A 26023-nucleotide genomic window follows, 5' to 3' on the forward strand; every position below is an offset into this window, starting at 1 on the left:
AGGATGTGTTAACTAACCTTACCATGGTAAACATTTTGCAATATATACATCTATCAAATTGTTACATTGTCTACCTTGAACTTACACAGTGTTCTATGTCAAATATATCTCAAAAAAGCTGAGAAAAGAACAAGAAGAGATGTCCACAGTACCTTGGTATGTTAAAAAAAAGTGAGTTTTAAAACCACATTTTTCATTTGTCAAAAGACATTTTGTGTGAATGTATATTTAAAAACCACTTAGAAGTTATCTTGGGTGGGATGACTTTGTCGAACCTCAGTTCCTGAATCTGTTAAATGGGGCTGTAAAACAAATAGCGCTACACTTGCAACTATCCTACTCAGGGCCTGGAGAGGACTCGAGATAATGCGGATCACCTCTTGAGGAATCAGTCACTCACTGGACTTTCCAGCGTGACCTAGCCTCCGGACAATCCAGGGAGGGCAGGGGACGTGCCTAGGGAGGTGCCCCTAATAGGGAGGGGCGTGTAGTACAGGGTGTCTAGGAATCCCTGTGCCGGTCCACAAGGTGCCTTCCAGCGAAGTAGAAAAAGGTACCTCTTCCTCAAAGTATTTAACTGGTGCCTGATGGAAATTTGTTAAGATAAACATAAAAATGTATGATAAGTAGGAAGTAAAGGGAGCCCCATAACCATCCTGCAGTGGCTTTGATTCTAGAAAGGATATCCTGAGCCTCTCTCTGCTCTAGATGGGTTCTTCCTTCCCTGTGGGCAACAAGTAGATCACTCTGATCAGACCACTCTCATGCTTCAGAACCTTCAATGGCTCCCCACTGCCCCTTGCACAAGAAACGTGTACCTCCTTGTCCTGGTGTTTAAGGCTCTGGACTCTCTTGTCCCTGCCCACCTCACAGACCTGGAGCAATTCACAGTCCCCTCAGTTACCCCTCTCCCCACAAACCTCCTAGGCTCTTCTAAACCCCTGTGCCTTTGTTTAGGCTGGTCTTCCCACTCTGAAAGCCTTCCCCCTAACCTTGAACTCCTATGTATCCTTGAAGACCCAGTCCCAAATGCCCCTTCGCTGAGGTGTACATCTTTGGGGTCTAAGAGCACCTTGACTACACATTGTCACACTTCACTATAATTTCTTGCTTGTGCCAGATCTCTTCCTTACTAGATACAACAACAACGGTGATGATGACGACAGTAATTCATGAAGCTTCCTTTTACTGAGCACTTACATGCCTAGCACAGTGCTATGTGTTTTACACCCATGATGTCAAATCACATTCATAACACCCCTAGGAGGTAGGAATGATGGTATCCCCTTTTACAGATGGGGCAACTAAGGCTCAGAGAGGTCAGGCAATATGTCTAAGGTCACAGAGTGGCCAGTGGCAAAACCAGGACTTGAGCTCAGGTATGCTTATGCCCGACATGGTCTTCTCATCCACTAAATACCAGCCCCTGGAAGGCAGAGAACATACGTTAGTCTTAGAGCCTGGGGAGGCAGGAGGTGCTTTTGAGTGAATACATTTCAGTCAGGACCACTCAAATCTCTGTTTCCACAAACCTGGGGTCCTGGTGTCCTGATCTGTGGGTAAGCAGGGGACAAAATGTCCACCCTCATCTGCACTTACCTCCCTTCCCAAACGGTGTATGATCCTGCCTCCCACCCAGCCTTTGCTTTTGCTGTTTCTTTTGCCAAGAACACTATTCTTGATTGTCTTTGCCTAACTCTATCCCTACCTCAAATCATTCCATTACAAAGAAAAAAAAAAAAAAACCCAAAACAATTAGACATTGGGGAAATACCAATAAAAATTATGAGATACCACTTCATACTCACTAGGATGGCTACAGTAAAAAAATGGAAAAATATCAAGTGTTGGCTTGCTTCTGGAATGTAAAATGCAGCAATTGCTATGGAAAACAGTTTGGAAATTCCTCAATAAGTTAAACATAGAATTACCATGTGACCCAGCAATTCCACTCCTAGATATATAGCCAAAGGAATTGAAAACGGGTGATCAAAGACTTGTTCATGAATGTTCATAGCAACATTATTCACAGTAGCCAAAAAGTGGCTTACCCCTCCAATGGGGTATTATTTAGCCATAAAGAGGAATGAACTTCTGACACAAGCTATAGCATAGAAGAATCTTCAAAACATCATGCCAAGCAAAAGAAGCCAGACACAAAAGACCACATATTATCTTAATTCCATTGATATGAAATGCCCAGAACAGGTAAATCCATAGAGTCAGAATGCAGGCTTGGTGGTTGCCAGGGGCTGTGGGGGAGGAGGAAGTGGAAGTGACTGCTAATGGGTATGGGATTTCCTTCTGGGGTGATGAAAATGTCCTAGAATTGTACAGAGGTGATGGTTGCACAACACTGTGAATGTACTAAATGCCACTGAATCGTACACTTAAAAAAATGGCTAAAATGGTAAAAAAAAAAAAAAGGATTTGGGACCTTTCACAAGTGTGGGCTCTGAGGTGGAAACCCTGGGAGGCAGGGGAGTCTAACAGCTTCCAGTCTTGCCTTCTAATCCTGGCTCTGCCACTAACTGGCCAGTGACCTTGGGCAAGTCACTGTGCTATTCAGACCCTCGATTTCTTCTTTTGTAAAACTGAAGGACAAATAGTCCCTCTGGTCAAGATTAACACAAGGATTAAAGAAGAAAACACTGTAAGTGGTTAGCACTGTGTGTGACAAATGACCGCCGTCATTATAACAGTTGTATTAGTCCTCAATTATAAAATATTATAAAATATTTCAAAGCTATAGAAATGTACAGAAAAGTCCTCCCTCCCTTCCCTGGGCCTATCACCTTAATAGATGTTAACACTGCCCTATTTGCTTCAAATTTCCCTGTTTGTTTTAAAGAAAAAAAGGAACAGAGATAGCCAGAGCCCTCCGGTCCCCTCCCAGTCTCTTCCTGGCCCCTCCCTACCCAGAGCAGCCCCTCCTCGCAGGCAGGTGGGTGGTGGCACCTTTTTTCATTTCTTGTCTGTGGGCATTAACTTCTAAAACAAACACCATCACTGGGAGGTAAGATTTTGTTCCCTGACATTATGTTTCAGGTACTATTCCGGTTGATACCCATTGATCTGGTTCATTTCTTTGAACCCGAGATATGGTTTTTGTCCTATTGACCAATCCCCACTTTAGAGATGGACAAACTGACTGAGCTGAGGTCCTCGGACTCGGAGTCTGGCCTCTCTTTGTCTCTGCCTTTCTCTGGTCTCAGCAGGCAGGTCAGATGTCCTGTCCTGGCAGCCATCCCCCTCATGGCCTGGGTAGGCATCTCACCAGGGCCTTGATGGATCTGCCCACTGATTGTCACTGGGGAGGGAGCTTGAGCTCCTTGGAGTCCCCACCTCAGGGCCCCAATCCCTCTACTCTCAGGTTCTGTAACTTTGGGCAACTCTCTGAGCCTCAGTTTCCTCACCCAGGAAAAGTTCAGACTCCACCCTGCCTGTGCATCATTAATGGATGGATAACAGCTGCCCAAGGCCCTGTGCTAAGAATGATTCTGAGGCTGCATGCTGGATTGCTGGGAGAAAGAGATCAATCAGCAGACTCCTGACAGGATGGGAAGGAAGGTGGGGCTCCCCGTGCAAAGTATTTTTTCCACTTGCTCCACGCACCCGGGCGCCACCTAGAGGTTTAAAACCAGTGCCCGTGTGGCTGAAGGAAGGATGAAAGGGGAGCAGGGACACCGACTAGGAGCGACCTGCACTCTTTCAGGGCAGCAGCAGTGGCTCCAGGGCTGTGGGGACGCGGAGGGGGGCAGACCCGGGCAGTGAAGCCACTGCACAGACTGCAAGAGTGAGGGCCCTTGGCACTTCTGGGGCCCTGTCTACACTCACCCTGGGAGGCGCTGGGCTGCTGGCTGACGGCCTGGCCGAGCTGGTCTGAGAGCCACAGCTGCATGCGGATGAAGGGCTCCCGCCCCTTCTGCGTCAACTTGCTCCACGGCTTCGGCCGGGACAGCATGTCACTCACACTGCCCTGTGACAGACCCAGCACCTGGAGATGGGCAGGGCAGGAAGGGTAGGTCAGCAGGTCCCTGGCCATCCCCTCCACCACTCTCCCCAAGAACCCTAAGGCCCACTGTTCACTCCTGTTCTGAGAGGCCAGGGCTGCCTTCATGTGTTCTTCACTCCCCAGGTGCCTGCTGTGTGCCTGTGCTGTACCCCCCACCTGCAGTGCCCTTCCTGATTTCCCTCCATCTAAAAATCCTGCCTCAGGACTTCCCTGGCAGTCCAGTGGTTAAGGCTTCGCCTCCCAATGCAGATCCCTGGTTGGAGAACTAAGATCCCACGTGCCGCGCGGCCAAAAAACCAAAACATAAAACAGAAGCAATATTGTAACAAATTCAATAAAGACTTTAAAAATGGTCCACATCAAAAAAATCCTGCTTGGACTCTAAGACCCCTTAAGTGCCCCCTCCTCCAGGAAGCCTTCCTGTGTCTCCCATTCAGGTCATTTCTCCTTCCTCTGAGCTTATGACCCTTTGCCTGCTCTTCTGCTATGGCCGGAGGTGGTGTTTAAAACTACTTAACACGGACTTTCCTGGCGGCACAGTGGTTAAGACTCCATGCTCCCAATGCAGGGTGCCTGGGTTCGATCCCTGGTCAGGGAACTAGATCCCACATGCATGCCGCAACTAAGAGTTCGCATGCTGCAACTAAGGAGCCGGTGAGCCGCAACTAAGGAGCCCATGAGCCGCAACTAAGGAGCACGCCTGCTGCAACTAAGACCCGGCACAACCAAATTAATTAATTAATTAAAAAATAAATCTACATTTTAAAAAGAAATAAAACTACTTAACAACTGGTACCAACCAATCAGGAGACCACCCCACCCCCCGCAAGCTAGGCTGAGCCTTAACCCTTTAGTGGATGGACCATGGGAGGGATGGAGGGTACCCGAGCAGGGTGGGGTAGGTGGCTATTTCCTAACCAGATGGACGGATTTCACAGCTTTAACAACCGCCTTGCCCTTGGCTCCCCTTCCTCCAGTGCCCAGGGACAGCTGGAAACAGGACAAAGGGCTTTTGGGTTCACACAGACTTGGGTCCGAATTCTGCTTCTGCCCAGTTCTTGCCCACACGCACGCACACACTCACACACGCATTCTTTCCAGACCGTGGACATGGGATGGGGGTCCTCCCTCCCCAGGTCCCGCGCTCCAGGCCCTGGAGGCTCTGAGGGTGGGCCCCGCCATCTTCACCTTCTCCCCGAAGATCCTCTGGCAGATTCCATTCTTGGCCAGCTTCTCCTTGACCTGGCGTGTCAGCTCTAGGGTGTCCACCTCACGGTACATGTAGAGCTCGTATTGCTCGGGGGTCAGGGGCGGCACGGTGGGCTTCAGCGTGCGGGGCACATAGGCCGGGTAGTAGGCCAGTCGCCCGCCGCTGCCCCCCTCGGGGCCGCCCCCCTCGACCTTGAGCTCACCCACCCTGGGGGGCTCGTCCTCGCTCCCGACCGCTTCTTCCTCGGGGGCCGTGGGGGCCTCGTCCCCACGGGGCCAGGCCCGCCCGTTGGGCTGGCCGGAGTAGCTGGAGGAGGAGGAGGAGAGTGAGGGCGAGACAGAGGCGTAGGGGCGGCTGAGGAGGCCGCGGTCCGAGGCCCAGTGGTGGTCGAAGTAGCCGGCATCGCCGATCTCTGACTTGACCTTCCGGATGATGCTCTGCACAAAGGCGGCCGGGGACAGGACCGTGAGGGATGTCTGTGTGGCACTGCTGCTGGTCCCCCCACTGCTGACACCACCGCCGCCGACACCACTCTCCTCCTGCTTGACGTGGGTCGGGGCCCCATTCTGGCTCACGGCGGCCAGCGAGGGCCGCTCTGGGGGCGAGGAAGGCACCGAGCGGCCGCGGGGGCCTGCCTCCATCTCCAGCAGGGCCTGCTGCTGCGCTTGCATCTCGCGGCGCGCTTGTTCCAGAATGTTCTTGATGGCATCTTCTGAGGTGCTGGCAGGGGCTGTGCCATTGGTGATGCTCAGTGGGGCTGTCGAGTTCTTGGGCTCACCTATGGGAAAGATGACAGGGTGGCTGGAGGCCCATGGTCAGGGCATGGATTGAAGGGCAAGGATGTTCACAGCACAGTATTTATACCAGCAAAATGTTGGAGGCAACCTCTTTGTCCAACAGCTGGGGATTGGTTAAGTAAATTAGGGTCCATCCCTATGACAATATTAGGCAGCCATTAAAAATCAGGTGGACAAATTATACCCCAATAAAGATGTTAAAAACAGGAAAAAAGAAAAAAACTTACAGAAAAAAAAATCAGGTGGACAATGAGATTTTAGCACATGTGGAGAAAGTGCTCATGGGGATAATATAACATTAAAGAAAGACTTGTCTTTTGCATGTGCTGTGATCCATCTATGCTGATAAAAGCAAGTCCCAGAAGAGGACACACAGTATAACCTGCTTTCTAACTGAGCCGTGAAATAAGCAATGTATTAGTGAAAAATCTTTTTTTTTTTTTAAGAGTGGTAAACAAAAAGGAACACCAAAACAGTGTTTCCCTCTGCCCTCTTAGTGGCCTTTCCCATGCTGAGGTCTCCCCACCCCTGGACCAACCCAGATCAACACAGCCCTTCCTCCATTATCTGGTTGTGCAGTCTATACCCTAGTGGATCCTCACAGCCCCAATTTTAATTTCCAGTTAAAAAGCAATAGAGCAATGGAATATTATTCAGCCATAAAAAGGAATGAAGCACTGATACATGCTACCATATGGAATAATCTTGAAAACATGATGCTAAGTGAAAGAAGCCAGACACAAAAGGCCACATATTGCATGGTTTCCATTCCTATGAAATATCCAGAATAGGTAGATTCATAGACACAGAAAGTAGACTGGTGGTTCCCTGGGGCTTAAGGGAGGTGGAGAGTAGGGAGTGACTGCTAATAGGTACAGTGTTTCCTTTTTGGGGTGATGAAGATGTTCTGGAACTAGATAGAAGCAGTGGTTGCACAGCATTGTAAATATACTAAACACCAATGAATTGTTCACTTTAAAATGGTTAATTTTATGTTATATGAATTTTACCTCAATTAAAAAAAAAGTAGGGGCTTCCCTGGCTGGCGCAGTAGTTAAGAATCCGCCTGCCAATGCAGGGGACACGGGTTCGAGGCCTGGTCTGGGAAGATCCCACATGCCACGGAGCAACTAAGCCCGTGTGCCACAACTACTGAGCCTGCGCTCTAGAGCCTGCGAGCCACAACTACTGAGGCCCCGTGCCTAGAGCCCGAGCTCCGCAACAAGAGAAGCCACCGCAATGAGAAGCCCGCGCACCGCAATGAAGAGTAGCCCCCGCTCGCCACAACTAGAGAAAGCCCACACACAGCAATGAAGACCCAACGCAGCCAAAAATAAGTAAATAAAATAAATAAATTTATTAAAAAAAAAATACATGCCTATTGTGGACAGCTAAGAATGCACAGAAAGTTAAGATGAAAATAAAAATCCCCTCTAATCTTTCCCCCAGAGGCAACCACATGAAATTTTCTCATGTTTTTCCTTCCAATCTGTTTTCTAACAACATTCATGGGATGGTCACACTTGATATGTGGGAGTGTGGCCTGGTTTGCCCTCACTTGGTGTCAACATGAGTATTTTTTCCTATGATTATAAGTTCTTCCATCTTTAATGGCTGCATATACCACTGAGGAAATACCCTGTGCTTTACTTACCTGATCCCCCACTGCTAGACACTTAGATTGTTTCTAGTTTGTCACTGTTGGAAACAACGATAAAGAGATAGCTTGTATATAAATTTCTGCCCCCATTCTGGACATTTCCTTTGATCCCCAAAAGTGGAGCTCCCAAGTTAGTGTCAACCACATTCATTTCCTTCCCAGAGGACTGCTAATTGCTCTCTGCTTAGCCTTCACTCTTGTCAGGGGCACGGGGGGCTAACCTGGCACTCTTGCTCTTGTTGAACTCTTCACAGACCCTTCACAGGAAACCCCCAACTATGCAAAGGTTTCCCTCTATGATGTTGCCTTTTTAATTTCTTTGCTGCCTTGTTTCTGACCCCCCAATGGGAGAGCACTGTACAGGAAGTCAGGAGACCTGGGTTCTCCTTTGGTCTCTGAATAACTGTGAGTGTGTCTCCTCCTCTTTGGCTTCAGTTTTCTTGTTCAGTGGAAGAGTTAGATTAAACTGTTTCTCATGATTCTTTTCACCCCAATATTGTGTCTCATCTGTATGTGTAAGCCCTATCTAGCACACAGTAGGCACTTAATAAATGTTTGGGACCGGTTTCATGGAAGACAGTTTTTCCATGGACCGGCGGGGGGATGGTTCAGGCGAGCGATGGGGAGCCATGGGGAGCGGCAGATGAAGCTTCGCTCGCTCACACGCTGCTCACCTCCTGCTGTGCGGCCCGGTTCCTAACAGGCCGCGGGCTGGTACCGGTCCACATCCCGGGGGTTGGGGACCCCTGGTGTACACAGTAAGGGCTCAGCAGATTATATGGGTGGAGCAGTGTAGGCTCCCAGCAGGGTAAGCCCCTCTCTACCCTTTCCAGGGACCGGGAAGGGGAGGCATCTTGGGACACTCTTGGCTTCCAGCAGCAATCAGAGGCTTGGGAATCGGGACACTTGCTCCGAGTCGCCACCATGGGGCAGCAGACAATGTAAAATGGAGTGGGAGTGCTGAAGCCAGCACCCAGTTCTAAGTCAGCTGTGGTCTACAGTGTGTTGTACTACATCATGCTGGGTGCAGGGATGTGACTAGGTCCCTGGCTGCAAGAATCCCCCAGACTGGTGGGAGGGACAGCCACATCGGCAGAGTCATTTGTAACATGAATAAATGCAACAATGGAGACATAATGATGATAATGTAACGAGGACAGCTAACTTTTCAGGGGCACCTTCTACATACTAGACCCCAGTTGAGTGCTTGCCAGGCCTGATCTCATTTGATCCTCACACAACCTTAAGAAGGGAGTACAAATACAGTGCCCATTTTAAAGATGAGAAAATGAAGGCACAGAGAGGCTAAGCAATTTGCCCATGGTCACACGGTTAATAAATAGCAGAGACAAAATTTGCAGCCAGGTCACTCTGGCTCCATTGCACCAAACAATACAGGTCATTATGGGGGATCCAAGGAGGGGTGGTATCTAATCCACCTGGATGGGGATGAGGGGCTTCCTGGAGATGACTTCTGAGTTGAGCTGTAAAGTATAAGCAGGAGTTGGCCAGATGAAAGGTGGCTGGGGTGAGGATGGCATTAGGGGCACAGGGAACAGGAATGAGGATAAGCATGACTATAAACAGTTCATGTGAGAGGCATGGAGGGGTCAGGAGGAGTCTGAAGACTATAATAGGGCCTATAGGCCTTGTTGAAGAGTTGGGATTTTATCTGAGGGTAGTGGGGAGCCATGGAAGGATTTCGAATAGTGATATGAGCATGTGTGTCCTCTAGAAAGATCCCTCTGGCCTCTGGGTGGAGAATGAGCCAGAGCATGGCCTAGAACATCATTGGCAAGACCAGTAAACAGGCTACTGCAATAGTCCCAGAAAGTGATGATGGTGGCTCATTAGGCTGGTGGCAGCTGGGGTGGGGATGGACAAGCTTGAAAGAAGCACTCAGAAGTTAAGTGACCCCTGGATGGGGTAAGGGTTAGGGTTAGGGTTAGCATTAGGGTTAGGGTTGTTGGAATTTCCAGGAGTGGATTAACTCATCTAGGAAGAGTAAGAAAGTCAGAGGGCCTGGGGTGGAGCTCTGGGGGAACCCCACGTTTGAGGGGTTGATGAAGAAAGTGCACTGTGATAGGCTAAATAATGGTCCCCCAAAGATATCCATGTCCCAATCCCTGGGACCTGTGAACATGTTACCTCACATGGCAAAAGGGAGTCTGCAGATGTGATTAGAGTTAAGAATTTTGAGATGAGGAGATTATCCTGGATTATCCGGGTGGACCCCACATAATCACAATGGTGCTTGTAAGAGGGAGGCAGAAAGATGAGAGAGAGACAGAGACAGAGACTAAAGATGCTACGTTGCTAAGGTGAAGGAAGAGGCCTGGAGGCAAAGAATCTGGGCACCCTCTAGAAGCTGAAAAAGGCAAGGAAACAGATTTTCCCCTAGAGCCTCCAGAAAGAACGCAGATGTAGCCCAGTGAAGCTGACTTTGGACTTGCGACTTTCAGAACTGTAGGACGATAAATTTATGCTGTTTTTAACCACTGAGTTCTGAGTGTGGCACCCACTGGGGAAGCGTAAGAGGCATGGTTTGAGAGGTGGGAGGAATCAAGGGGAACAGTGTCCCACTGGGAACTAGAAAGTAAGGTGCAAGAAGGAAGGTGAGACCGGTGGTCAGGGGGTGAGGCTCAGGCCCCTGTGCTGGACAAGCTCCTGTGTGAATACCGGTCACTGTGCCTCCTGAAAGCTGAGGACATCTGGACAACCCAGACCAGGACTGCCAACAGAACTCCGCAGTGAGGGCAACGTTCCGGAGGCGTGCTGCCCAACGTGGCCGCCACTCGTCACCTGTGCGATGTGGCTACTGCGGTTGAAGAACTGAGGTTTTAATTTCACTTAATTTTAGTTAATTTAAATGGATATAACCACACGTGGCTTGTAGCTCCATACCGGATAGGATCTGGCACTTTCCAGGCCTAGACCTCACTTGGCTGCAGGTTTGGAAAGAGGCAAAGAGGTTCTGACCTGCTTGGAATCCCCTCTGGGGTGGACGAAGGGGGACAAGGCCTTGCCTCCTACTCAGAGCAGGCCCTGGAGGCCTCGGGCCTCACCTGCTGTGGTCACACTCACCCCCCTTCTGCGACTCGATCTCCTTCTTGGCCTGCTCCAGGATGCTCTTGATGGCGTCATCAGAGCCGGTCTCTGGTGTGCGGATTCTCGGGGTGATACTGCCTGGGGGAGGAAAGGAGGCATCTGCTGTGGGGACCTGCATGTTGGGGGTCAGTCCCTGGAGCTGGGCAGGGTGACAGGCTGGTGACCTCCTCTGAGGGCCAGACCGTGTGTGTGTGGCAGGACCACCACTTCGCTAGTCTGGGTGACAAACTGTGGACCTACAGGTGATTCTAGCTTGAAATAATAACAACAACAAAACCCACTGACGGCAGCCACCATCAAAGCTAACAGTTCTCAAGGAGTTACTACATGCTTTATGCTCATTTAACCCCCCCATGAGGCTGACAGATGGGGAAACTGAGGCACAGAGCAGCTAAAGTGGATTGCCTGAGGTCACTCAGTAGATGAATGGCAGAGCTGGACACAAACTCAGGTGTTTGTGAGGTCAAAACTTGGGCCCTTCCCATGGATTACCCTAAAAACTGAGTCTGGCAAGGTTGGCAGTCACCCAGGCTGTCTTACGGATGGGTAAACTGAGGCTTGGAGGTGCTCAGTGGGTATCTGCCAAGGCAGCCCCTGGGGCCCAGACTTTTCCCACCATTATCAGCCCGAACGGCACCACAGCGGCCAGAGGGGGAAACTGAGGCACAGAAAGGCAGACTCACTTGCCCCGAGTCACACGGCTGTGAGATGGCAGACCCAAGGCTCTGAACCCCGAGCTGTGCTCTCAGACCCCAGCCGGCCCCATGCCCTGGGCTGGGTCGCGGAGACCAGGTCTGAGCCTGTGCGCCACAGATGGGCCCTCGGCCGGCACTCACCTCGCTGCCGCACCTGGATGGTCCTCAGAGCCAGCACATTCTGCTCGTCCGACAGGAACTGCTTCATCTTGATGAAGGGCTCCTTGCCCTTCACCGTGAGCTTGCGCCAGGGCTTGGGCCGGGCCAGGATCTCGCTGACCGAGCCCTGGGACAGGCCCAACACGTAGTGGCCAAACACCCGCTGCCCGATGTTGTGTTTGAGCAGCTGCTCCTTCACCTGGAATGCGATCTCCGCCGTGTCCAGCTGCTCCTCCTCTGTCCCGGCCCCCGCTGTGGCCACGCCACCGCCACTGCCCTCCGCTGGCTCAGGGCCCCCGGGCGGCTCAGGGCCAGGGGCCGGGGTGGCAGGGGCCGGGGGCGGCTTGGCGCCATAGAAGGCCGGGGGGAACACCAGCAGGCCTCCCGCCTCCCCCTTGAAGGTGGCCGGGGGCATCATGTGCTTGGACAGCAGTGTGTCCCCTGCCAGTCTTTCCCCTGAAGCCAGGCTGGGGAAGGGGGACAGTGAGAAAGTCCGAGGGCCATCAGGGCCTAGGCCAGGGCCCAGCAAGGGCTGCCCTGGGCTGGGGGACAGGGGGTCTTCGGGCCCTGGTGGTGGTGGGAGCTGTGGAGGGGATGGGTAGGACTGCTCCGTGCCCAGAGAATCCTTGATGGCATCATCCTCGGAAGGGTCTTCCTCTAGAACACCAAGGCAGACAGACAGAGGAAGCGAGGAGAGAGAGAGAAAGACAGAGAGGTAGACAGTGATGGGGAGAGACAGAGACAGAGACAGGGAGAGAAATAACAGAGAGACACAGAGATAGGAAAACAGAAATAACATGGGAGAGACAGAGGCAGGCAGAGACAGAGAGACAGAGACAGACAGAGAGAGTGAAAGACAGAAAGCGACAGAAGGACAAAGAGATAGAAAGAGGGAGACAGAGAAACAATGAGAGACAGAGAGACACATACAAAGAGACAGAAATTTGGAGGGAGAGGAAGGGGGCACAGAGCAGGAGGGAGCGGGGACGAGTGCTATAGGCGTCCGGCAGCGCGAGGCGCCAACGCCGGCTGTTTCTGCCACACACACTCCCTGCCCCCTTCTCTGATCCCCAGCCTTCAAGGCTTGGGCCAAATGCCAGCTCTGGGGAGCCCCCCTCCCACCGTCAAGCGCATTAACTGAGCACTCGTTACGGGCCCAGCACCTCGCCCTGGGAGGATCAACCCCCGTCCCAGAGCAGGACAGCCCACTTCCTGGGTGCTCGTCCTGCACCCCTTGTCTGTGCGTTTGTATTTCCCATGCTGCTAACTTACTCCACCGCACAGGGCCCATTACCGCCCCCATTTCACAGAAGAGGAAATGGAGGCAGCACACAGAAAGTCTCAGCTGGGGCCACATGGCTGAAAGGTCACGAAGCCACTGTGTGGGGAGAAGGGGCGATCTGGGGGAGACAGGCGTGTCTGCAGGCCATTCCCAGTGGTCTGCTGTAGGGGGTGCGGTGTGAATGCCCTCCTTGTCCCCTGTGACCTCTTCCTGCTGCTCTCGAAGGCTAGGGCATGAGCGAGCCCTTCGGGGGACCTCAGGAGGGCCTGAGTGAGCTGTGTGTCCCTGAGTGTGGGCGTGGGTGTGGGCGGCACCCTGTGGGACAGCGGCCTGCTGGCTTAGCTGTGGATGGCGCCCAGCTCAGCCCCTGGCACCCAGGAGGCGCTCAATCAACATGGCCGCCTTTTATCCATCATCCTCCGGCCCGTGTGGAAGGCAGTGGTCTGAGGGCATGGAGGAGGCCAGAGACCCACAGGCAGCTCCCACCCCGGCCCCTCAGCCCCAAGAGCACCCCTCCTCCCCTACCAGGGCTGGCCAAAAGACCAGGCTTTTCCAGAAGGAATTTCTGCGCAGGGAAGAATGCCTCCTTTGCCATGAGCAGGGAGTCTTCGGGCTTGGCCATGCCCTGAGGAGACAAGAAGCAGGGCTGAGAGGGCATGGCTGGTGCAAGGCTCTCAGGGGCAGCCTGCCCTGTGGGGACACTCACCTGGGGGAGGCTGCAGGTGTTGGCGGCCAGCTTCATGGCTTTGAGGATGCTGCCAGAGAAAGTGGAGAGAGTGTGAGGCCGGCCAATTCCCCAGGCCGGGGGAGAGGCACTACGACCTGCTACCTTCCCTGATGAGAGCAACCACCCCACACCCCAGGACCCCATGTAACATGGGACCCACTGGACAACAGGCCTTAAATAGTGGGCTTGTGAACTGGTCTGCTGTCACCTGGGGGAGTGTGGCTTGAGCTCATCTGATTAAGGCATCATCCCCCTGCCCAGTTACAGCCCCAGCAAGGCTATGTTTTCCCACAGGCAGCTCTTGATGACAAAGGTCCGGGCATGACACCCAAGGTGCCAGTGGAGAGTTGACAAGGGTACCACAAAGTGGGGTCTGGTGGGAGGGAGGAAGATGGTGAACTTTGCCGAGGGCCCCCTGCTATCTTCTCAGGCAGCCCCCAGTCAGGGAAGAGGGCTTGAGGGGGGGGCCAAGGATCCCGCCCCACACAGTACCTCAGCTCTGTTTTAATTTCTTCATAGTCAGACTGTGCCTGGAGCTTCTCTTCCAGCTTCTAGAAGAACAAAGATGGTGAGGCTGGTCCACGTCCTTCTGCCTGGGGACTCCCCGCCCACCTCCCATCTGCCCACCTCCTCCTCAAGACCTACTTCGATGGCCTCGGACTTGGCCGTGAGCTGCCGCTCCAGGTCTGCAATCTGGTTGGCGGAGGTCTCCTCCAGCTCCTGCAGAGAGTTCTGGAGGTGCTGCACATCCTTCAGCAGCCGCAGGATCTCCCGATCCTTGGAGGCCAGGGCAGCCTCAAGCCGAGGGCCCGAGCACAGAGCGAAGTTCACCTTATCCTGGGCACAAACAGGGGCTTGGAGGGGCCGGGAGGTGTGGGGCAGGGGGTTGCAGGGCTGCTGTGCTCCCCGGGGTGACTCAGCCCCTCTTACAGGCCTGTGGCTTTCCCCTTCCCACTTCCGAGCCTTTGCTCAGGCTGGTCCCACCTGCCTGGATGTCTTTCCCTCTTCTTGAAAAGAAATAAGGAGGGAGAAGGAGTGGTCAGAGAAAGTGTTTTGGAGGAAGGTATGTCTAAACTGTGATGAAGTTCAAGAACAAGTTAGTGATTTGGAAAATTGCTTGGCAGACTCTGCTAAAGGTGAAAATTCGGTGCCCTAAGTCCTGGTGGAATATATGCAGGAGAAATGAGGGCACTTGTGTGCCAAGACACAGGATGTGAACGTTCACAGCAGCCCTCTCTGTAATAGCTCCAAACCGGAAACCCTCCAGATGCCTACCCACCAGAAAGTGGACAGACTGTGGAATACTCACACAACAGAATACTAGATGGCAACAGAAACGAATAGTCTACATTTACTTGCAACACAGCATGACGACTCTCCCGGATATATCATAGAGCCAAAGAAGCCAGACACCAAAGTGTATGTGTGATTCTATTAAGATCAGATATCAAAACAGGCAAAACCCATCTGTGCTGTTAGAAGTCAGGGGGAGTGGCACCTGGATGGGGTCACGAGGGAGGTTTCCGGGCGCTAGAATGTTTTATTGTTTTTTTAAAAAAAATTAATTAATTAATTAATTTATTTTTGGCTGCGTTGGGTCTTCATTGCTGCGCGCGGGCTTTCTGTAGTTGTGGCAGCGGGGGGCTACTCTTTGTTGCGGTGCGCGGGCTTCTCATTGCGGTGGCTTCTCTTGTTGTGGAGCACGGGCTCTAGGTGCACAGGCTTCAGTAGTTGTGGCACATGGGCTCGGTAGTTATGGCTCACGGGCTCTGGAGCACAGGCTCAGTAGTTGTGGTGCACAGGTTTAGTTGCTCTGCGGCATGTGGGATCTTCCCGGACCAGGGCTCGAACCCGTGTTCCTCGCATTGGCAGGCGGATTCTTAACCACTGCGTCACCAGGGAAGTCCCTAGAATGTTTTATTGTTGATCTGGATGCTGGTTATGGGCTGTGTTCACTTTGAAAAATTCCAAATGTTGTACACTTATGATATGCACATTTTCCCTTGTGGATGTTATACTTCAATAACACATTTGTTAAAAAGGAACAAAAAGAGCCCGTGTGCTGCAACTACAGAGCCCATGCGCCCTGGAGCCCGCGTGCCACAACTAGAGAGAACGAAGAGCAATGAAGAGCCTGCACGCCGCAACGAGAGATCCCGCGTGCCGCAACTAAGACCCGACACAGCCAAAAACAAAATAAATAAATATTTTTAAAAAAAAGAAAAAAAGGAACGAAAAAGAACTAGTCAGTTGGGTGAGGAAGTGGTAGTTATAGGGTGTTCCTGGCTGAGAGAACAGCAAAGGTTCGGGTTTCTAAATCAGGCCCAGGTCCCACTCCAGGCAGCAACAGACCCACAGGATTAGACCTGAGACCTTGCAGCCACGAGCCACGTTAGGGTGATTCCTTCCTCATCCTAGTTTGCCACCAGCCCCAAGCCCCACAACTCCTCCAGGTTTTAGGAAATGGCGCCTTTGTCCTGGTTGAAGATGAAGAGGTTTCTCTTTGAGGGGACCTGAAGTCAGGCTGCCCTTGAGCTCAGTTACAAATGAATCTAAGCAGCATTACGAAGAAAAAACAAAACACAAAAAACAACTGACCACTACCAACCCCAGCTATTCTTCTGTGGAGGTAAATGCCAATTAAAACAGGAAGCGGATGCCACTAACACATTAAATTAATTAGCATCGAGCACCACTGTTGTGCTCAGAAAAGCTCACCCCCCAAACCAGCAAAGTTCCTCATGGCTGATTAGCACAGGCATTTGCTGGCTTCCATGGGGGTTAAGTAAGAACCATTGGCAGGGCTTCCCTGGTGGCGCAGTGGTTGAGAATCTGCCTGCCAATGCAGGGGACACGGGTTCGAGCCCTGGTCTGGGAAGATCCCACATGCCACGGAGCAGCTGGGCCCATGAGCCACAACTACTGAGCCTGCGCGTCTGGAGCCCGTGCTCCGCAACAAGAGAGGCCGCGACAGTGAGAGGCCCGCGCACCACGATGAAGAGTGGCCCCCGCTTGCCACAACTAGAGAAAGCGCTCGCACAGTAAACGAAGACCCAACACAGCCAAAATAAATTAAAAAAAAAAAAAAAAAAAAGAACCATTGGCAAATCCTCTCTGAGGCATCCTCATAAGCGCTCTCGCTCTCAGTCTTTCTTGTGTTCATTCTCTATGTCGTGCAGACATCAGGCACGTTGATACATACACACTGCCTCCTGGGACACGGGCACAGGTGCACACACCTACGGACACAGCACACACTGACACATGTACCTGCGGGGATACTCATGCTGACAAGCACACGCACGGAAATGCACAGGCATCACGGAGACATGTCACCATCACACGCAGAGACATGTATGTGCTCAGAGGCCACATGCTCACGTGGGCAAAAACACCCTGGACATACCCCAAACACACTAGTAATAGTAACACTGCATTAAATATTTACTGAGCATAGACTATAAACCAAGCACCATGTAATCCTCTCAATAACCCTATAAGGCAGGTCCTATTTATACAGATGAGGAAACTGAGGCACAGTTAGGTTAAGGATACAGTTATTTGCCCAAAGGTCACAAACAGACACACATACACAGTAACACACGTTCAGAGAGACTCATTCCAATATTTAAATAGAAAGACAGATACAGACACACAGGTCTATGTATCAGGGTGTCAGGTGAAATGAAAATTATGCCGGCCACTTCAGGTTCATGAATGGAGACTGCAAATCACCCTGGAGCAGACCTGTTATTATGTAAGCAATCATGAATTTCATTCCTTGATATCTGGGAAGAAGGTGGACCAATTTACATAAGGAAACCAGGCTTTCTGGGAGAGGAACAATGAAGACTCTTATTACATGACAGAAGGGTAGGTTGGGGTGGCCCTGATTAAAATCCCTTGGCAGGAAATGTCCCCAGAACCCAAAGGGGCACCAACCTGGAAGAATGAGAAAGATGTACTGACTAACTGGCTTAACACAGGAACCTCACGGTTGATGACTAAAGATTGGTTCTTTGTAACATGTGGCTGGTTGGGAAACCTCATTAGAATCACCCTGATATGTTTTAGGAACCCATGGCTGATATGAGTGTCAACCTCAGCTCTTGGTACGCAGCCCCACTGCTGTCTGGGAGGGACTGAGAACCAGTGGGGCATCCCTGCAGCAGTCCCGCACATCTTCCAAGCAGTGTGAGACCAGTGGTCAACAGCAACACCTGGTGGCAGCCACCAAAACTGCACGGCTGCTCTACTGATCAAACACACCCTCCTACCCACTCTTGCTGGGCATCTGGCAACTAAAATGATCCTCTTTGGCCTGACTAAATTCCAAAGTATATGGAATCAAGGTATATGGAAGCTTGAGCTTGAAAAGTTAAAAGAGCTGTGGCTGTTTTTGACCCTCAGCTGGTGAAGCAAGTCACAGTGATTATGTTTAACTACACACTGACCTTGGCAATTAAAATGCTATGCCCACAGTATGCACACAGAAACCCACACCCATTCATGGGCACAATTTCACACAAATGCACATGGTCCACCCACAAAATGTCACCCACATATTCAAACCCACAAACCTGGCCTTTCCCAACCTTTCCCCGTGGCTCCTCCACCATCCTTACCCCACTGGGTCCCTGAGGAGAGCAGCAGGCCAGGCGGATGGAGCTGTTGACGGAGGCAAGTTGTTCCCGAAGACTTTCCACCTCCCGCTGGGCAGCCTCGGCTCGCTGGGAAGGAAAATGGGGCAAGTGTGGTTAAGAGGTGAGCGGGACCACACTGGATCCCACACTGGCCCTCCACTGCTTCCCTGCACCGTCTCAGGCAGCAGCTGGGAAGGCAGGTCTGAGGGCCTGGGGTCCTCTTTTCTGGGTCCTGGACCCTTGAGTTGGCTCTTGGTTTCCCTGGTGTGTATCCAAGAGGAGCTAGAACATTCCCTCTTCACTAGGGCAGGAAGGGAGATGCTGTATTGATGGAACTGGCAAGTTTTCACACGTTCCCAGGCCACTTCTGTCTGCCAAGTAAACTTCAGGCCTGGCTAGTCAAAAGGCCAGAGTTTGTCCCCAGCTCCTGTGCCATATGGTGTCTGCAGAGGTGGCTACAAGCTGTTGCAGGCCCCTGGGCAAGTTACTTCCCCTCTCTGAGTCTTAGTTTTCCTTTTGTGGAATGGGGGCAATGAAACTGTAGAGGAGTGTTGAAATACATCTAAAATCAGAATGCCACAGTTTACTAAACTGAATCTTAACTTTTCAAAAATTTCTAAGAAAAAAGCCTGGAAGGAAGCATCCAAATGTTAACAATGTAGACTTGTGGCCTGGAGAGAAATCTGTACTTTGTCTCTCTTTCTGGTTGTATGACCTTGGGCAAGAAACTTCATATCCCTGGCTTCAGTTTCCCTGTCTGTAAAATGGGGATTATAAGAGCAACTATCTCATAGGGTTGTTCTGCAAGTAAGTGATTCGGTAAAATACAGCTCATTAGGTATCTCATCTTGATGCCTGACACATACAAATGTGTCAATAACTGGTTTACTTTATTAACAACAACAGGGTGTATGGGATCTTGAACTATGGAAAATTAAAAGAGTTGCAGTTGTATCCTGACCCCCAGCTGGTGATGCAGGTCATAGCGATTAAGTTTAACTTACACACTGACCTTAGCAATCAGGATGCTGTGCCCACTATACGCGCACATTTCATTGATTTATGTTTTAACTGATTTGTTTGTTTATTGGTATCCTGCCTTGTTCCAGGAATGGTTCGAGTTAGGAGTCAGTTTTGTTTTGGGAAAGGTTTTGGGCGTGTGGGGTTGTAGAGAAAACATTTTTATGTTTCCACAAAGGGCATTCTGAGCAAATGTGACTGAAACTTGGGATCTGGGCTAAAAGACAAGCCTTGGAGTTAATACATGACTGATTAGCTAGTGAGAACTCCAGAAAGATTCACCTCCTGGGAGATGTCTGTTGACATTTCAAGGGGGGATGAGACCCAGACCGTGGAGACACCCCCTGGGTTGTAAAGCTGGGTTTAAAGCTACTAGTCTTATCTTCCCCTGGAGAGAAGTATTTATATTCCAAATGCTAGAAACCCAGGCTCCTGGCCCTTCTGTTCATCATGATACTTGGGAGTAGATTTCTCTCCCTTTCTCAGAAGGTCCCTCTACTATACAACCACCCAGATTCATATTTGGGTGGTTCCTTGCCTACAGCACAAACCCTGGTGCATGTAGGAGGATATCTGGTTCTCGTCTTGTCACCCCAGGGGAAGAACTGGGGCAAACTGGCATGGTTTTTACTATACAAGTAATAATGATCTGCTCTGCTCCAGAATCCTCTTGTTCACATTTAGGATAGTATTAATAGATACAGATATTAAAGACTAATATGATGACATTTACTTTTTTCTCAATACTCTACAATGAGCAGGTTTTAGTTTTATACTCAGGAAAAAATAAACATTATTAAAAATGCTTCCTATTCAAACTACTCTAAGATCGCTCTTCTTAAGCCTATTTGATTGGCAGAGATCCAAAAGTTTGACGACACACCGTGCTGGTGAGGCTATCGGGAAACGGGCCTCTCAGACCTTGCTGGAGGGAGTGTGAACTGGCACAACCCCATGGAAGGCAGTTTGGTCACATTTGCCAAATTATAAACACACAGCTCTTTCACCCAACGGTTCCCCTTCTAGGAATCTGCCCTATACAGTGGCTTGGGTATGTATGAAATGATATCTGTAGACGGTTATTCACTGCAGTATGGAGGATGATGGTAAAATACTGGAAATACCATAAACATTCATCAATAGGGTATGAGTTAGACCAGAGGTTGGCAAACTGCAACCTATTGCCTGTTTATGTAAATAAAGTTTTACTGGCACACAGCCATGCCCATTCGTTTCCGTATCGTCTATGCTTCACTCTACCACTGCAAAGTTGAATAGTTGTGACAGCGACTTGCAAGGCCAAAAATATTTACTCTCTGGTCCTTTATAGAAAGTTTGCCTTCCCCTGGGTTAGATGATGGTGCGTCCATGTAGTGCAATACGACGCAGCTGTGAAACAGAAGGAACTGCTTTATATACAGATATGGAACAAGCTCTAAGACACATACACAGAAAAAGTAAGGTTCAGGAGGGTGTACATAGTATTAATAACTATTATTTTTTTTAAAGATGCTAAATATTCTCTTAAGGATATGCATACCAAGGCTGTGATGATTTCTTTCTTTTATTTATTTATTTTTGGTCACGCTGCATGTGGGATCTTAGTTCCCCAACCAGGGATTGAACCTGGGCCCCCTGCATTGGAAGCGTGGAGTCTTAACCACTGGACTGCCAGGGAAGTCCCTCATTTTTGTTTTAGAAAGGGGTAAAAGTAGATATTCATGGGCTTGTGAAGGGATCTCTGGGAGGAGACCCCAGACACCGTAACAGAGGTTGCTAGGGAGAGGGGAACTGGGGGCAAGTTCAGGGAGGGGAGATGGAGTTTCCCGGCTATGCCCTAATGTACCTTTTTCAGTTTTGAACTAAGTAAATGGATTACCTATTCAAAAAATTAACCTAAAAAACGTTATTCTTTTCCAACCTTCCTCTGCAGGAGGGGGCACCCTGTCCTTAGGCTGGCACAGCCATGCGTCCGGGCCTTTGCCTCTGCTGTGCCCTCTGCCTGGAACGCCATTCCTCAAGAGAACAGCGCCTGGGCTTTAGAACCCAGCTGCAAAGTGTCCTCCTAGGAGGCCTCCCTCAACCACCCCCAGGGAAATGACCACTTGCCCTGTCACACTGCTGACCCCTCCTGGCCATGCCCCTGGCTGCTGGTGTTGCAGGGGACCGGGGAGAGATGCAGTAGGCCCGCAGGACTCCAGACCGGACCCTAATGGCCACATCTTACCTCCTTTCAAAGTCCTGCCCAACTTTGTCCCACAGATAGCAACACATCTGAAGCCAGAAGAAGGCAGGACGCGGGAACCCCGTATATACATGTGAAAACTGAGACTCGGAGAGGCTGAAGGACTTACAAGGACCTGGGCTGGGACTAGGATATGGGGCCCCCGGGGAAGGCTGGGGTCCACACAGTGCCTGCCTGGTGATCGAGTAAGGAGGCTGGTGGAGACCTCAGGTGGGGATGGAGGGAGAGAAGCAGCCCCGGGCTTGTCCCTCGTCACCGCCCCCGGCTCTATGGAACATAGCTCCTCACTCGGTCTGGTTGAGAGAAACCCATGTTCCAGCTTAGCCTGGGGATGGGCCTGGGATCTCTGGTCACTGCTCTGCCTTCCTCCCACAGGGAAGGGCACTTGTCATGCTCTGCAGGCTGCTTCCTGGCCTTTACCAGGGCAGGTCTCAGCTCCATGACCCTTCCTGTGGGATGTCTTCCCTGACCCCTGAGTCTGGGTCTGGTGCCCCTTCCCCAACCGTTGCTGCCTGCATCACCCTATTTCTGAGTGTTCTGTCTGTACCCCGCCCTCCTTCCTCTGGGAACTCAGGGGCTGGGTCCCAGACAGCTCCCAGCCCCAGCACTCAGCATGGCATGTAGTTCAATTAATATTGATTGAGCTCAGCTCCCTCCTCTCCGCCTGGTCCGAGACCCCCGCCCCGGGGAGAATGAGCCCCCAGCACACGTCTCCTCACCTGATTAGCTTTCTCCAGGTTGGTCATGATCAGGCCGACTTCATCTGCCCTGAGACAGAAAGACGAGGCCCTGAGGAAGGGATTCTGGCAGCCACCAGGGCCCCCGCCATTCCTGAAAGCCCCCAGCCCCTGCCAACCCAAGGGTCTCGCAATGGAGGCCTCGAGAAGGCTGCCTTCCATCCTTCCTACTGGAGAGAAACCAAGCTGGGGGGGCAGGGAAAGAATCCAGGCTGGGGGGAAATGAAAACGGGGCCTCAGCACTGCACCCCTTCCAGGCAGCCTGGCCTCGCATCTCCCGCAGGGGTCCACTCTCCGAAGGTGCCACAGAGCTACACCTCCCAGCCTTTGCCTCTGCTATGCCTTCCACCTGGACGCCTTCCTCAAGAGAACAGGGCCTGAGCTTTAAACCCAGCTGCAAAGTGTTCTCCTAGGAGGCCTCCCTCAACTACCCTCATTTATTTTGCTGCCTCCCCGCCCCCCTGGGTTGCCAGTGCCTAAAGGATCAGGACAGGCCTCATCCACCTCGGCTGCCCCTCTGCCTAGCAAGGGGTGGGGCCACAAGGGGCCTGCGGGGAACGTTTGGCGACTAAAAGCCACACGTGCTACACGCATGTTCCAGTTCAAGGCCTTCTTTGCATAAGCTGTTCCCACTGCCCAGAGCACCTTTCCAAGCATTCTTCATGTGGCCCTCTTCCCATCTTTGAGATCTCATTCTGAAGGTCATCTCCTCGGGGAAGTCCTCCCTGACCACCCTGGATAATAGGACCCACCCCTCCATGTTATTCTCTCTTGCTGCTCCTGGTTTTTCCCTTCTTAGCATTTACCATGTGGTCACAACAGTGTCAGGCATACAGTAAGTGCTCAATAGTGTCTGTGAATGAAAGACTTTATTCCTGTACATCAGCTAGTGTCTGTCTCCTCTCCTTGACTGAGGACAGGCCAATGTTCTGGTGTTTCCTCCAGGGACCCAGCATAGCACTGGGTAAACAGTAGGTGCTAAATAAGTGTTTGTGGATTAAGTGATATCTTAAAGCCTGAAGAAATGTTGAGTCCAGAGTAATTTAAGATAATGACACTTGGCCCTGAGGGTTGGACTGTGAAGCTGGGGAATGGGGACAGCCCCTGGAGGCTGGGGCAAGGCAGAGGCCCATGACTAGCGGTCTGCTTAGCTGGAAACCCAGAATGTCCTTTATAGTCTGTGCAACCCGGATGGCACCACAAATAACTGCTGAACAGCTGTGTGCCCATGCAGGTGTGGAGCAGAGAGTACTTAATTAAATGGGTGTCTCAGGCAGAATCAGAGAGAGAATATCAGAAAGAGGAGGCATGTCTAGAGAGTGAGAGGGAGGAGGCATGCCTGGGAGGGTCAGAGGGAGGAGGCATGTCTGGGAGGGTCAGAGGGAGGAGGTATCTTTGGGAGGGTCAGAGGCAGGAGGCATGTCTGGGAGGTCAGAGGGAGGAGGCATGTCTGGGAAGGTCAGAGGGAGGAGGCATGTCTGGGAGGGTCAGAGGGAGGAGGCATGTCTGGGAGGTCAGAGGGAGGAGGCATGTCTGGGAGGGTCAGAGGGAGGAGGCATGTCTGGGAGGTCAGAGGGAGGAGGCATGTCTGGGAAGGTCAGAGGGAGGGTCAGAGGGAGGAGGCATGTCTGGGAGGGTGAGAGGGAGGAGGCATGTCTGGGAAGGTCAGAGGGAGGGTCAGAGGGAGGAGGCATGTCTGGGAGGGTCCAAGGGAGGAGGCATGTCTGGGAGGGTCAGAGGGAGGAGGCATGTCTGGGTGGTCAGAGGGAGGAGGCATGTCTGGGAGGTCAGAGGGAGGGTCAGAGGGAGGAGGCATGTCTGGGTGGTCAGAGGGAGGAGGCATGTCTGGGAAGGTCAGAGGGAGGGTCTGAGGGAGGAGGCATGTCTGGGAGGGTCAGAGGGAGGAGGCATGTCTGGGAGGGTCAGAGGGAGGAGGCATGTCTGGGTGGTCAGAGGGAGGGTCTGAGGGAGGAGGCATGTCTGGGAGGGTCAGAGGGAGGAGGCATGTCTGGGAGGTCAGAGGGAGGAGGCATGTCTGGGAGGGTCAGAGGGAGGAGGCATGTCTGGGAGGTCAGAGGGAGGAGGCATGTCTGGGTGGTCAGAGGGAGGAGGCATGTCTGGGAGGGTCAGAGGGAGGAGGCATGTCTGGGAGGTCAGAGGGAGGAGGCATGTCTGGGAAGGTCAGAGGGAGGGTCAGAGGGAGGAGGCATGTCCGGGAGGGTCAGAGGGAGGAGGCATGTCTGGGAGGTCAGAGGGAGGAGGCATGTCTGGGTGGTCAGAGGGAGGAGGCATGTCTGGGAAGATCAGAGGGAGGGTCTGAGGGAGGAGGCATGTCTGGGAAGGTCAGAGGGAGGAGGCCTGTCTGGGAGGGTCCGAGGGAGGGGGCGTGTCTGGGAGGGTCCGAGGGAGGGGGCGTGTCTGGGAGGGTCGGAGGGAGGAGGCACACCTCAGCATGGCGTTCACTTACTTGGATGCCGCCTCCTCATCGTATTTCCGCCGCAGCTCCAGCAGCTCTGTCTGCGTGGCCTTTAACGCTGGGAAAAATTAAAGTGCCAGAGTAAGGCCCTCCACCCCCAGGGAAGTGGAACCCGCTCCCCTTCTCTGGGGCCCGGAAGGCAGAATGAAGCTTAGGGTAGTGAGGAAAGATTTTTCTCTCAGAACTGGTGACAAGTAGTGAGTTTCCTGCCCCTAGAAGGGCTTCGAGCTGAAGGGAGGGCTGTGGCATGGCCAGGGTGGGGAGGGCAGATGACATGATTCTCTATGAGTCTGTGAAGCTCAGGGGACCCAGGTAAGTGGAGGGGGGCAGTCTGTCCCAGGACCTGGGGTATGAGTCCCCTAACACCTTTAAGGTCACTCCAGGACCTGGGTGGGGTCATCCGTCCATGAGCTCACCCACCCTGAGGTCCAGCCCTGGAAGTGAGGGGGACGGGGAGGAGCAACGAAGTCAATAGATACATGTATGTTATAATAAATGAGGGATTTCTCATAAAATTCCAGATTTCTGATTTCTCTAGCAAAATGGAAGGGACTGGCTATACTGGGCAGTGCCTGGCTGGGGCTCAGCAGTGGCCACCTCTTTAGATCAGGCTGGGGTTCTCCAGTTTGACCCACACCCCACCCTTCCCTACTGCATTCTCTAATCCAGCCAGCTTGGCTGCATGCCCGGTCCCTGTAGGCACTGCATTTGCCACCCCGGATTGAATTCTATCTCAAACCCTCTCTCCACAGTAGTATGACCCCCGGGACTGGGGCTCTGATCCCTGCTGGGTAATGTAGGTCTTTCCTCTCCCTTCCCAAACTCCTTTCTTGCCCTCCTGATTCTAGAACACCTGACCCTGTGTTCAGTGTCACTGCCCCCTCCCACTCCCCCTGGGCCTCCTGGTCTGACTGGCTGGGGCTCTGCACGAGGGCAGGGGACATGTGCCAGATACACACCTGAATGTAGGACCTTGATCTTCTCCTCGGCTTCCCCCAGTCTGGCTGCCAAAGTGAAGGCCTGTACTTCCTGAAGGCCCCTGTGAAAAGACCTGGTGTGTGGACCGGGCCGTCCTGGCTTCCTGTCCCCTCTCCCACTCCCTGTAAAATCTGCACCTCCGTCTTTTTAATGAGTCCTTAAACATGACACTCAGGCACTTGGCTGCCCTGCTGTTTTGCTGACTGTGTGGCCTCCATTAGAGCTGGTGCCCAGTTAAGGTTCTGTAGCAGCCAGTGACCTTGCCTCTCTG

The 26023-nt window shown here is 52.0% G+C and overlaps 1 protein-coding gene across 8 annotated transcripts in view; it reads right to left on the reverse strand.

The window, feature by feature from the left end:
- Positions 1-26023, reverse strand: part of CUX2 (cut like homeobox 2) — a 267749-nt gene that overhangs the window by 12150 nt on the left and 229576 nt on the right. For all 8 annotated transcript variants that reach the window (XM_082416721.1, XM_082416718.1, XM_082416722.1 and 5 more), the window contains 12 exons: positions 25734-25813; positions 24766-24832; positions 22281-22329; positions 18279-18383; positions 14299-14490; positions 14146-14204; positions 13633-13681; positions 13452-13551; positions 11627-12301; positions 10767-10868; positions 5204-6003; positions 3838-3997 (listed from right to left, as the gene is read on the reverse strand). In XM_082416721.1, the coding sequence (XP_082272847.1) occupies positions 3838-3997; positions 5204-6003; positions 10767-10868; positions 11627-12301; positions 13452-13551; positions 13633-13681; positions 14146-14204; positions 14299-14490; positions 18279-18383; positions 22281-22329; positions 24766-24832; positions 25734-25813 (2438 nt within the window). The remainder of the gene's footprint in view (positions 1-3837; positions 3998-5203; positions 6004-10766; positions 10869-11626; positions 12302-13451; positions 13552-13632; positions 13682-14145; positions 14205-14298; positions 14491-18278; positions 18384-22280; positions 22330-24765; positions 24833-25733; positions 25814-26023) is intronic.

The sequence above is a fragment of the Balaenoptera physalus genome (genome assembly GCF_965194825.1).
Source record: "Balaenoptera physalus genome assembly, chromosome: 12".
NCBI classification, from domain to species: Eukaryota; Metazoa; Chordata; class Mammalia; order Artiodactyla; family Balaenopteridae; genus Balaenoptera; species Balaenoptera physalus.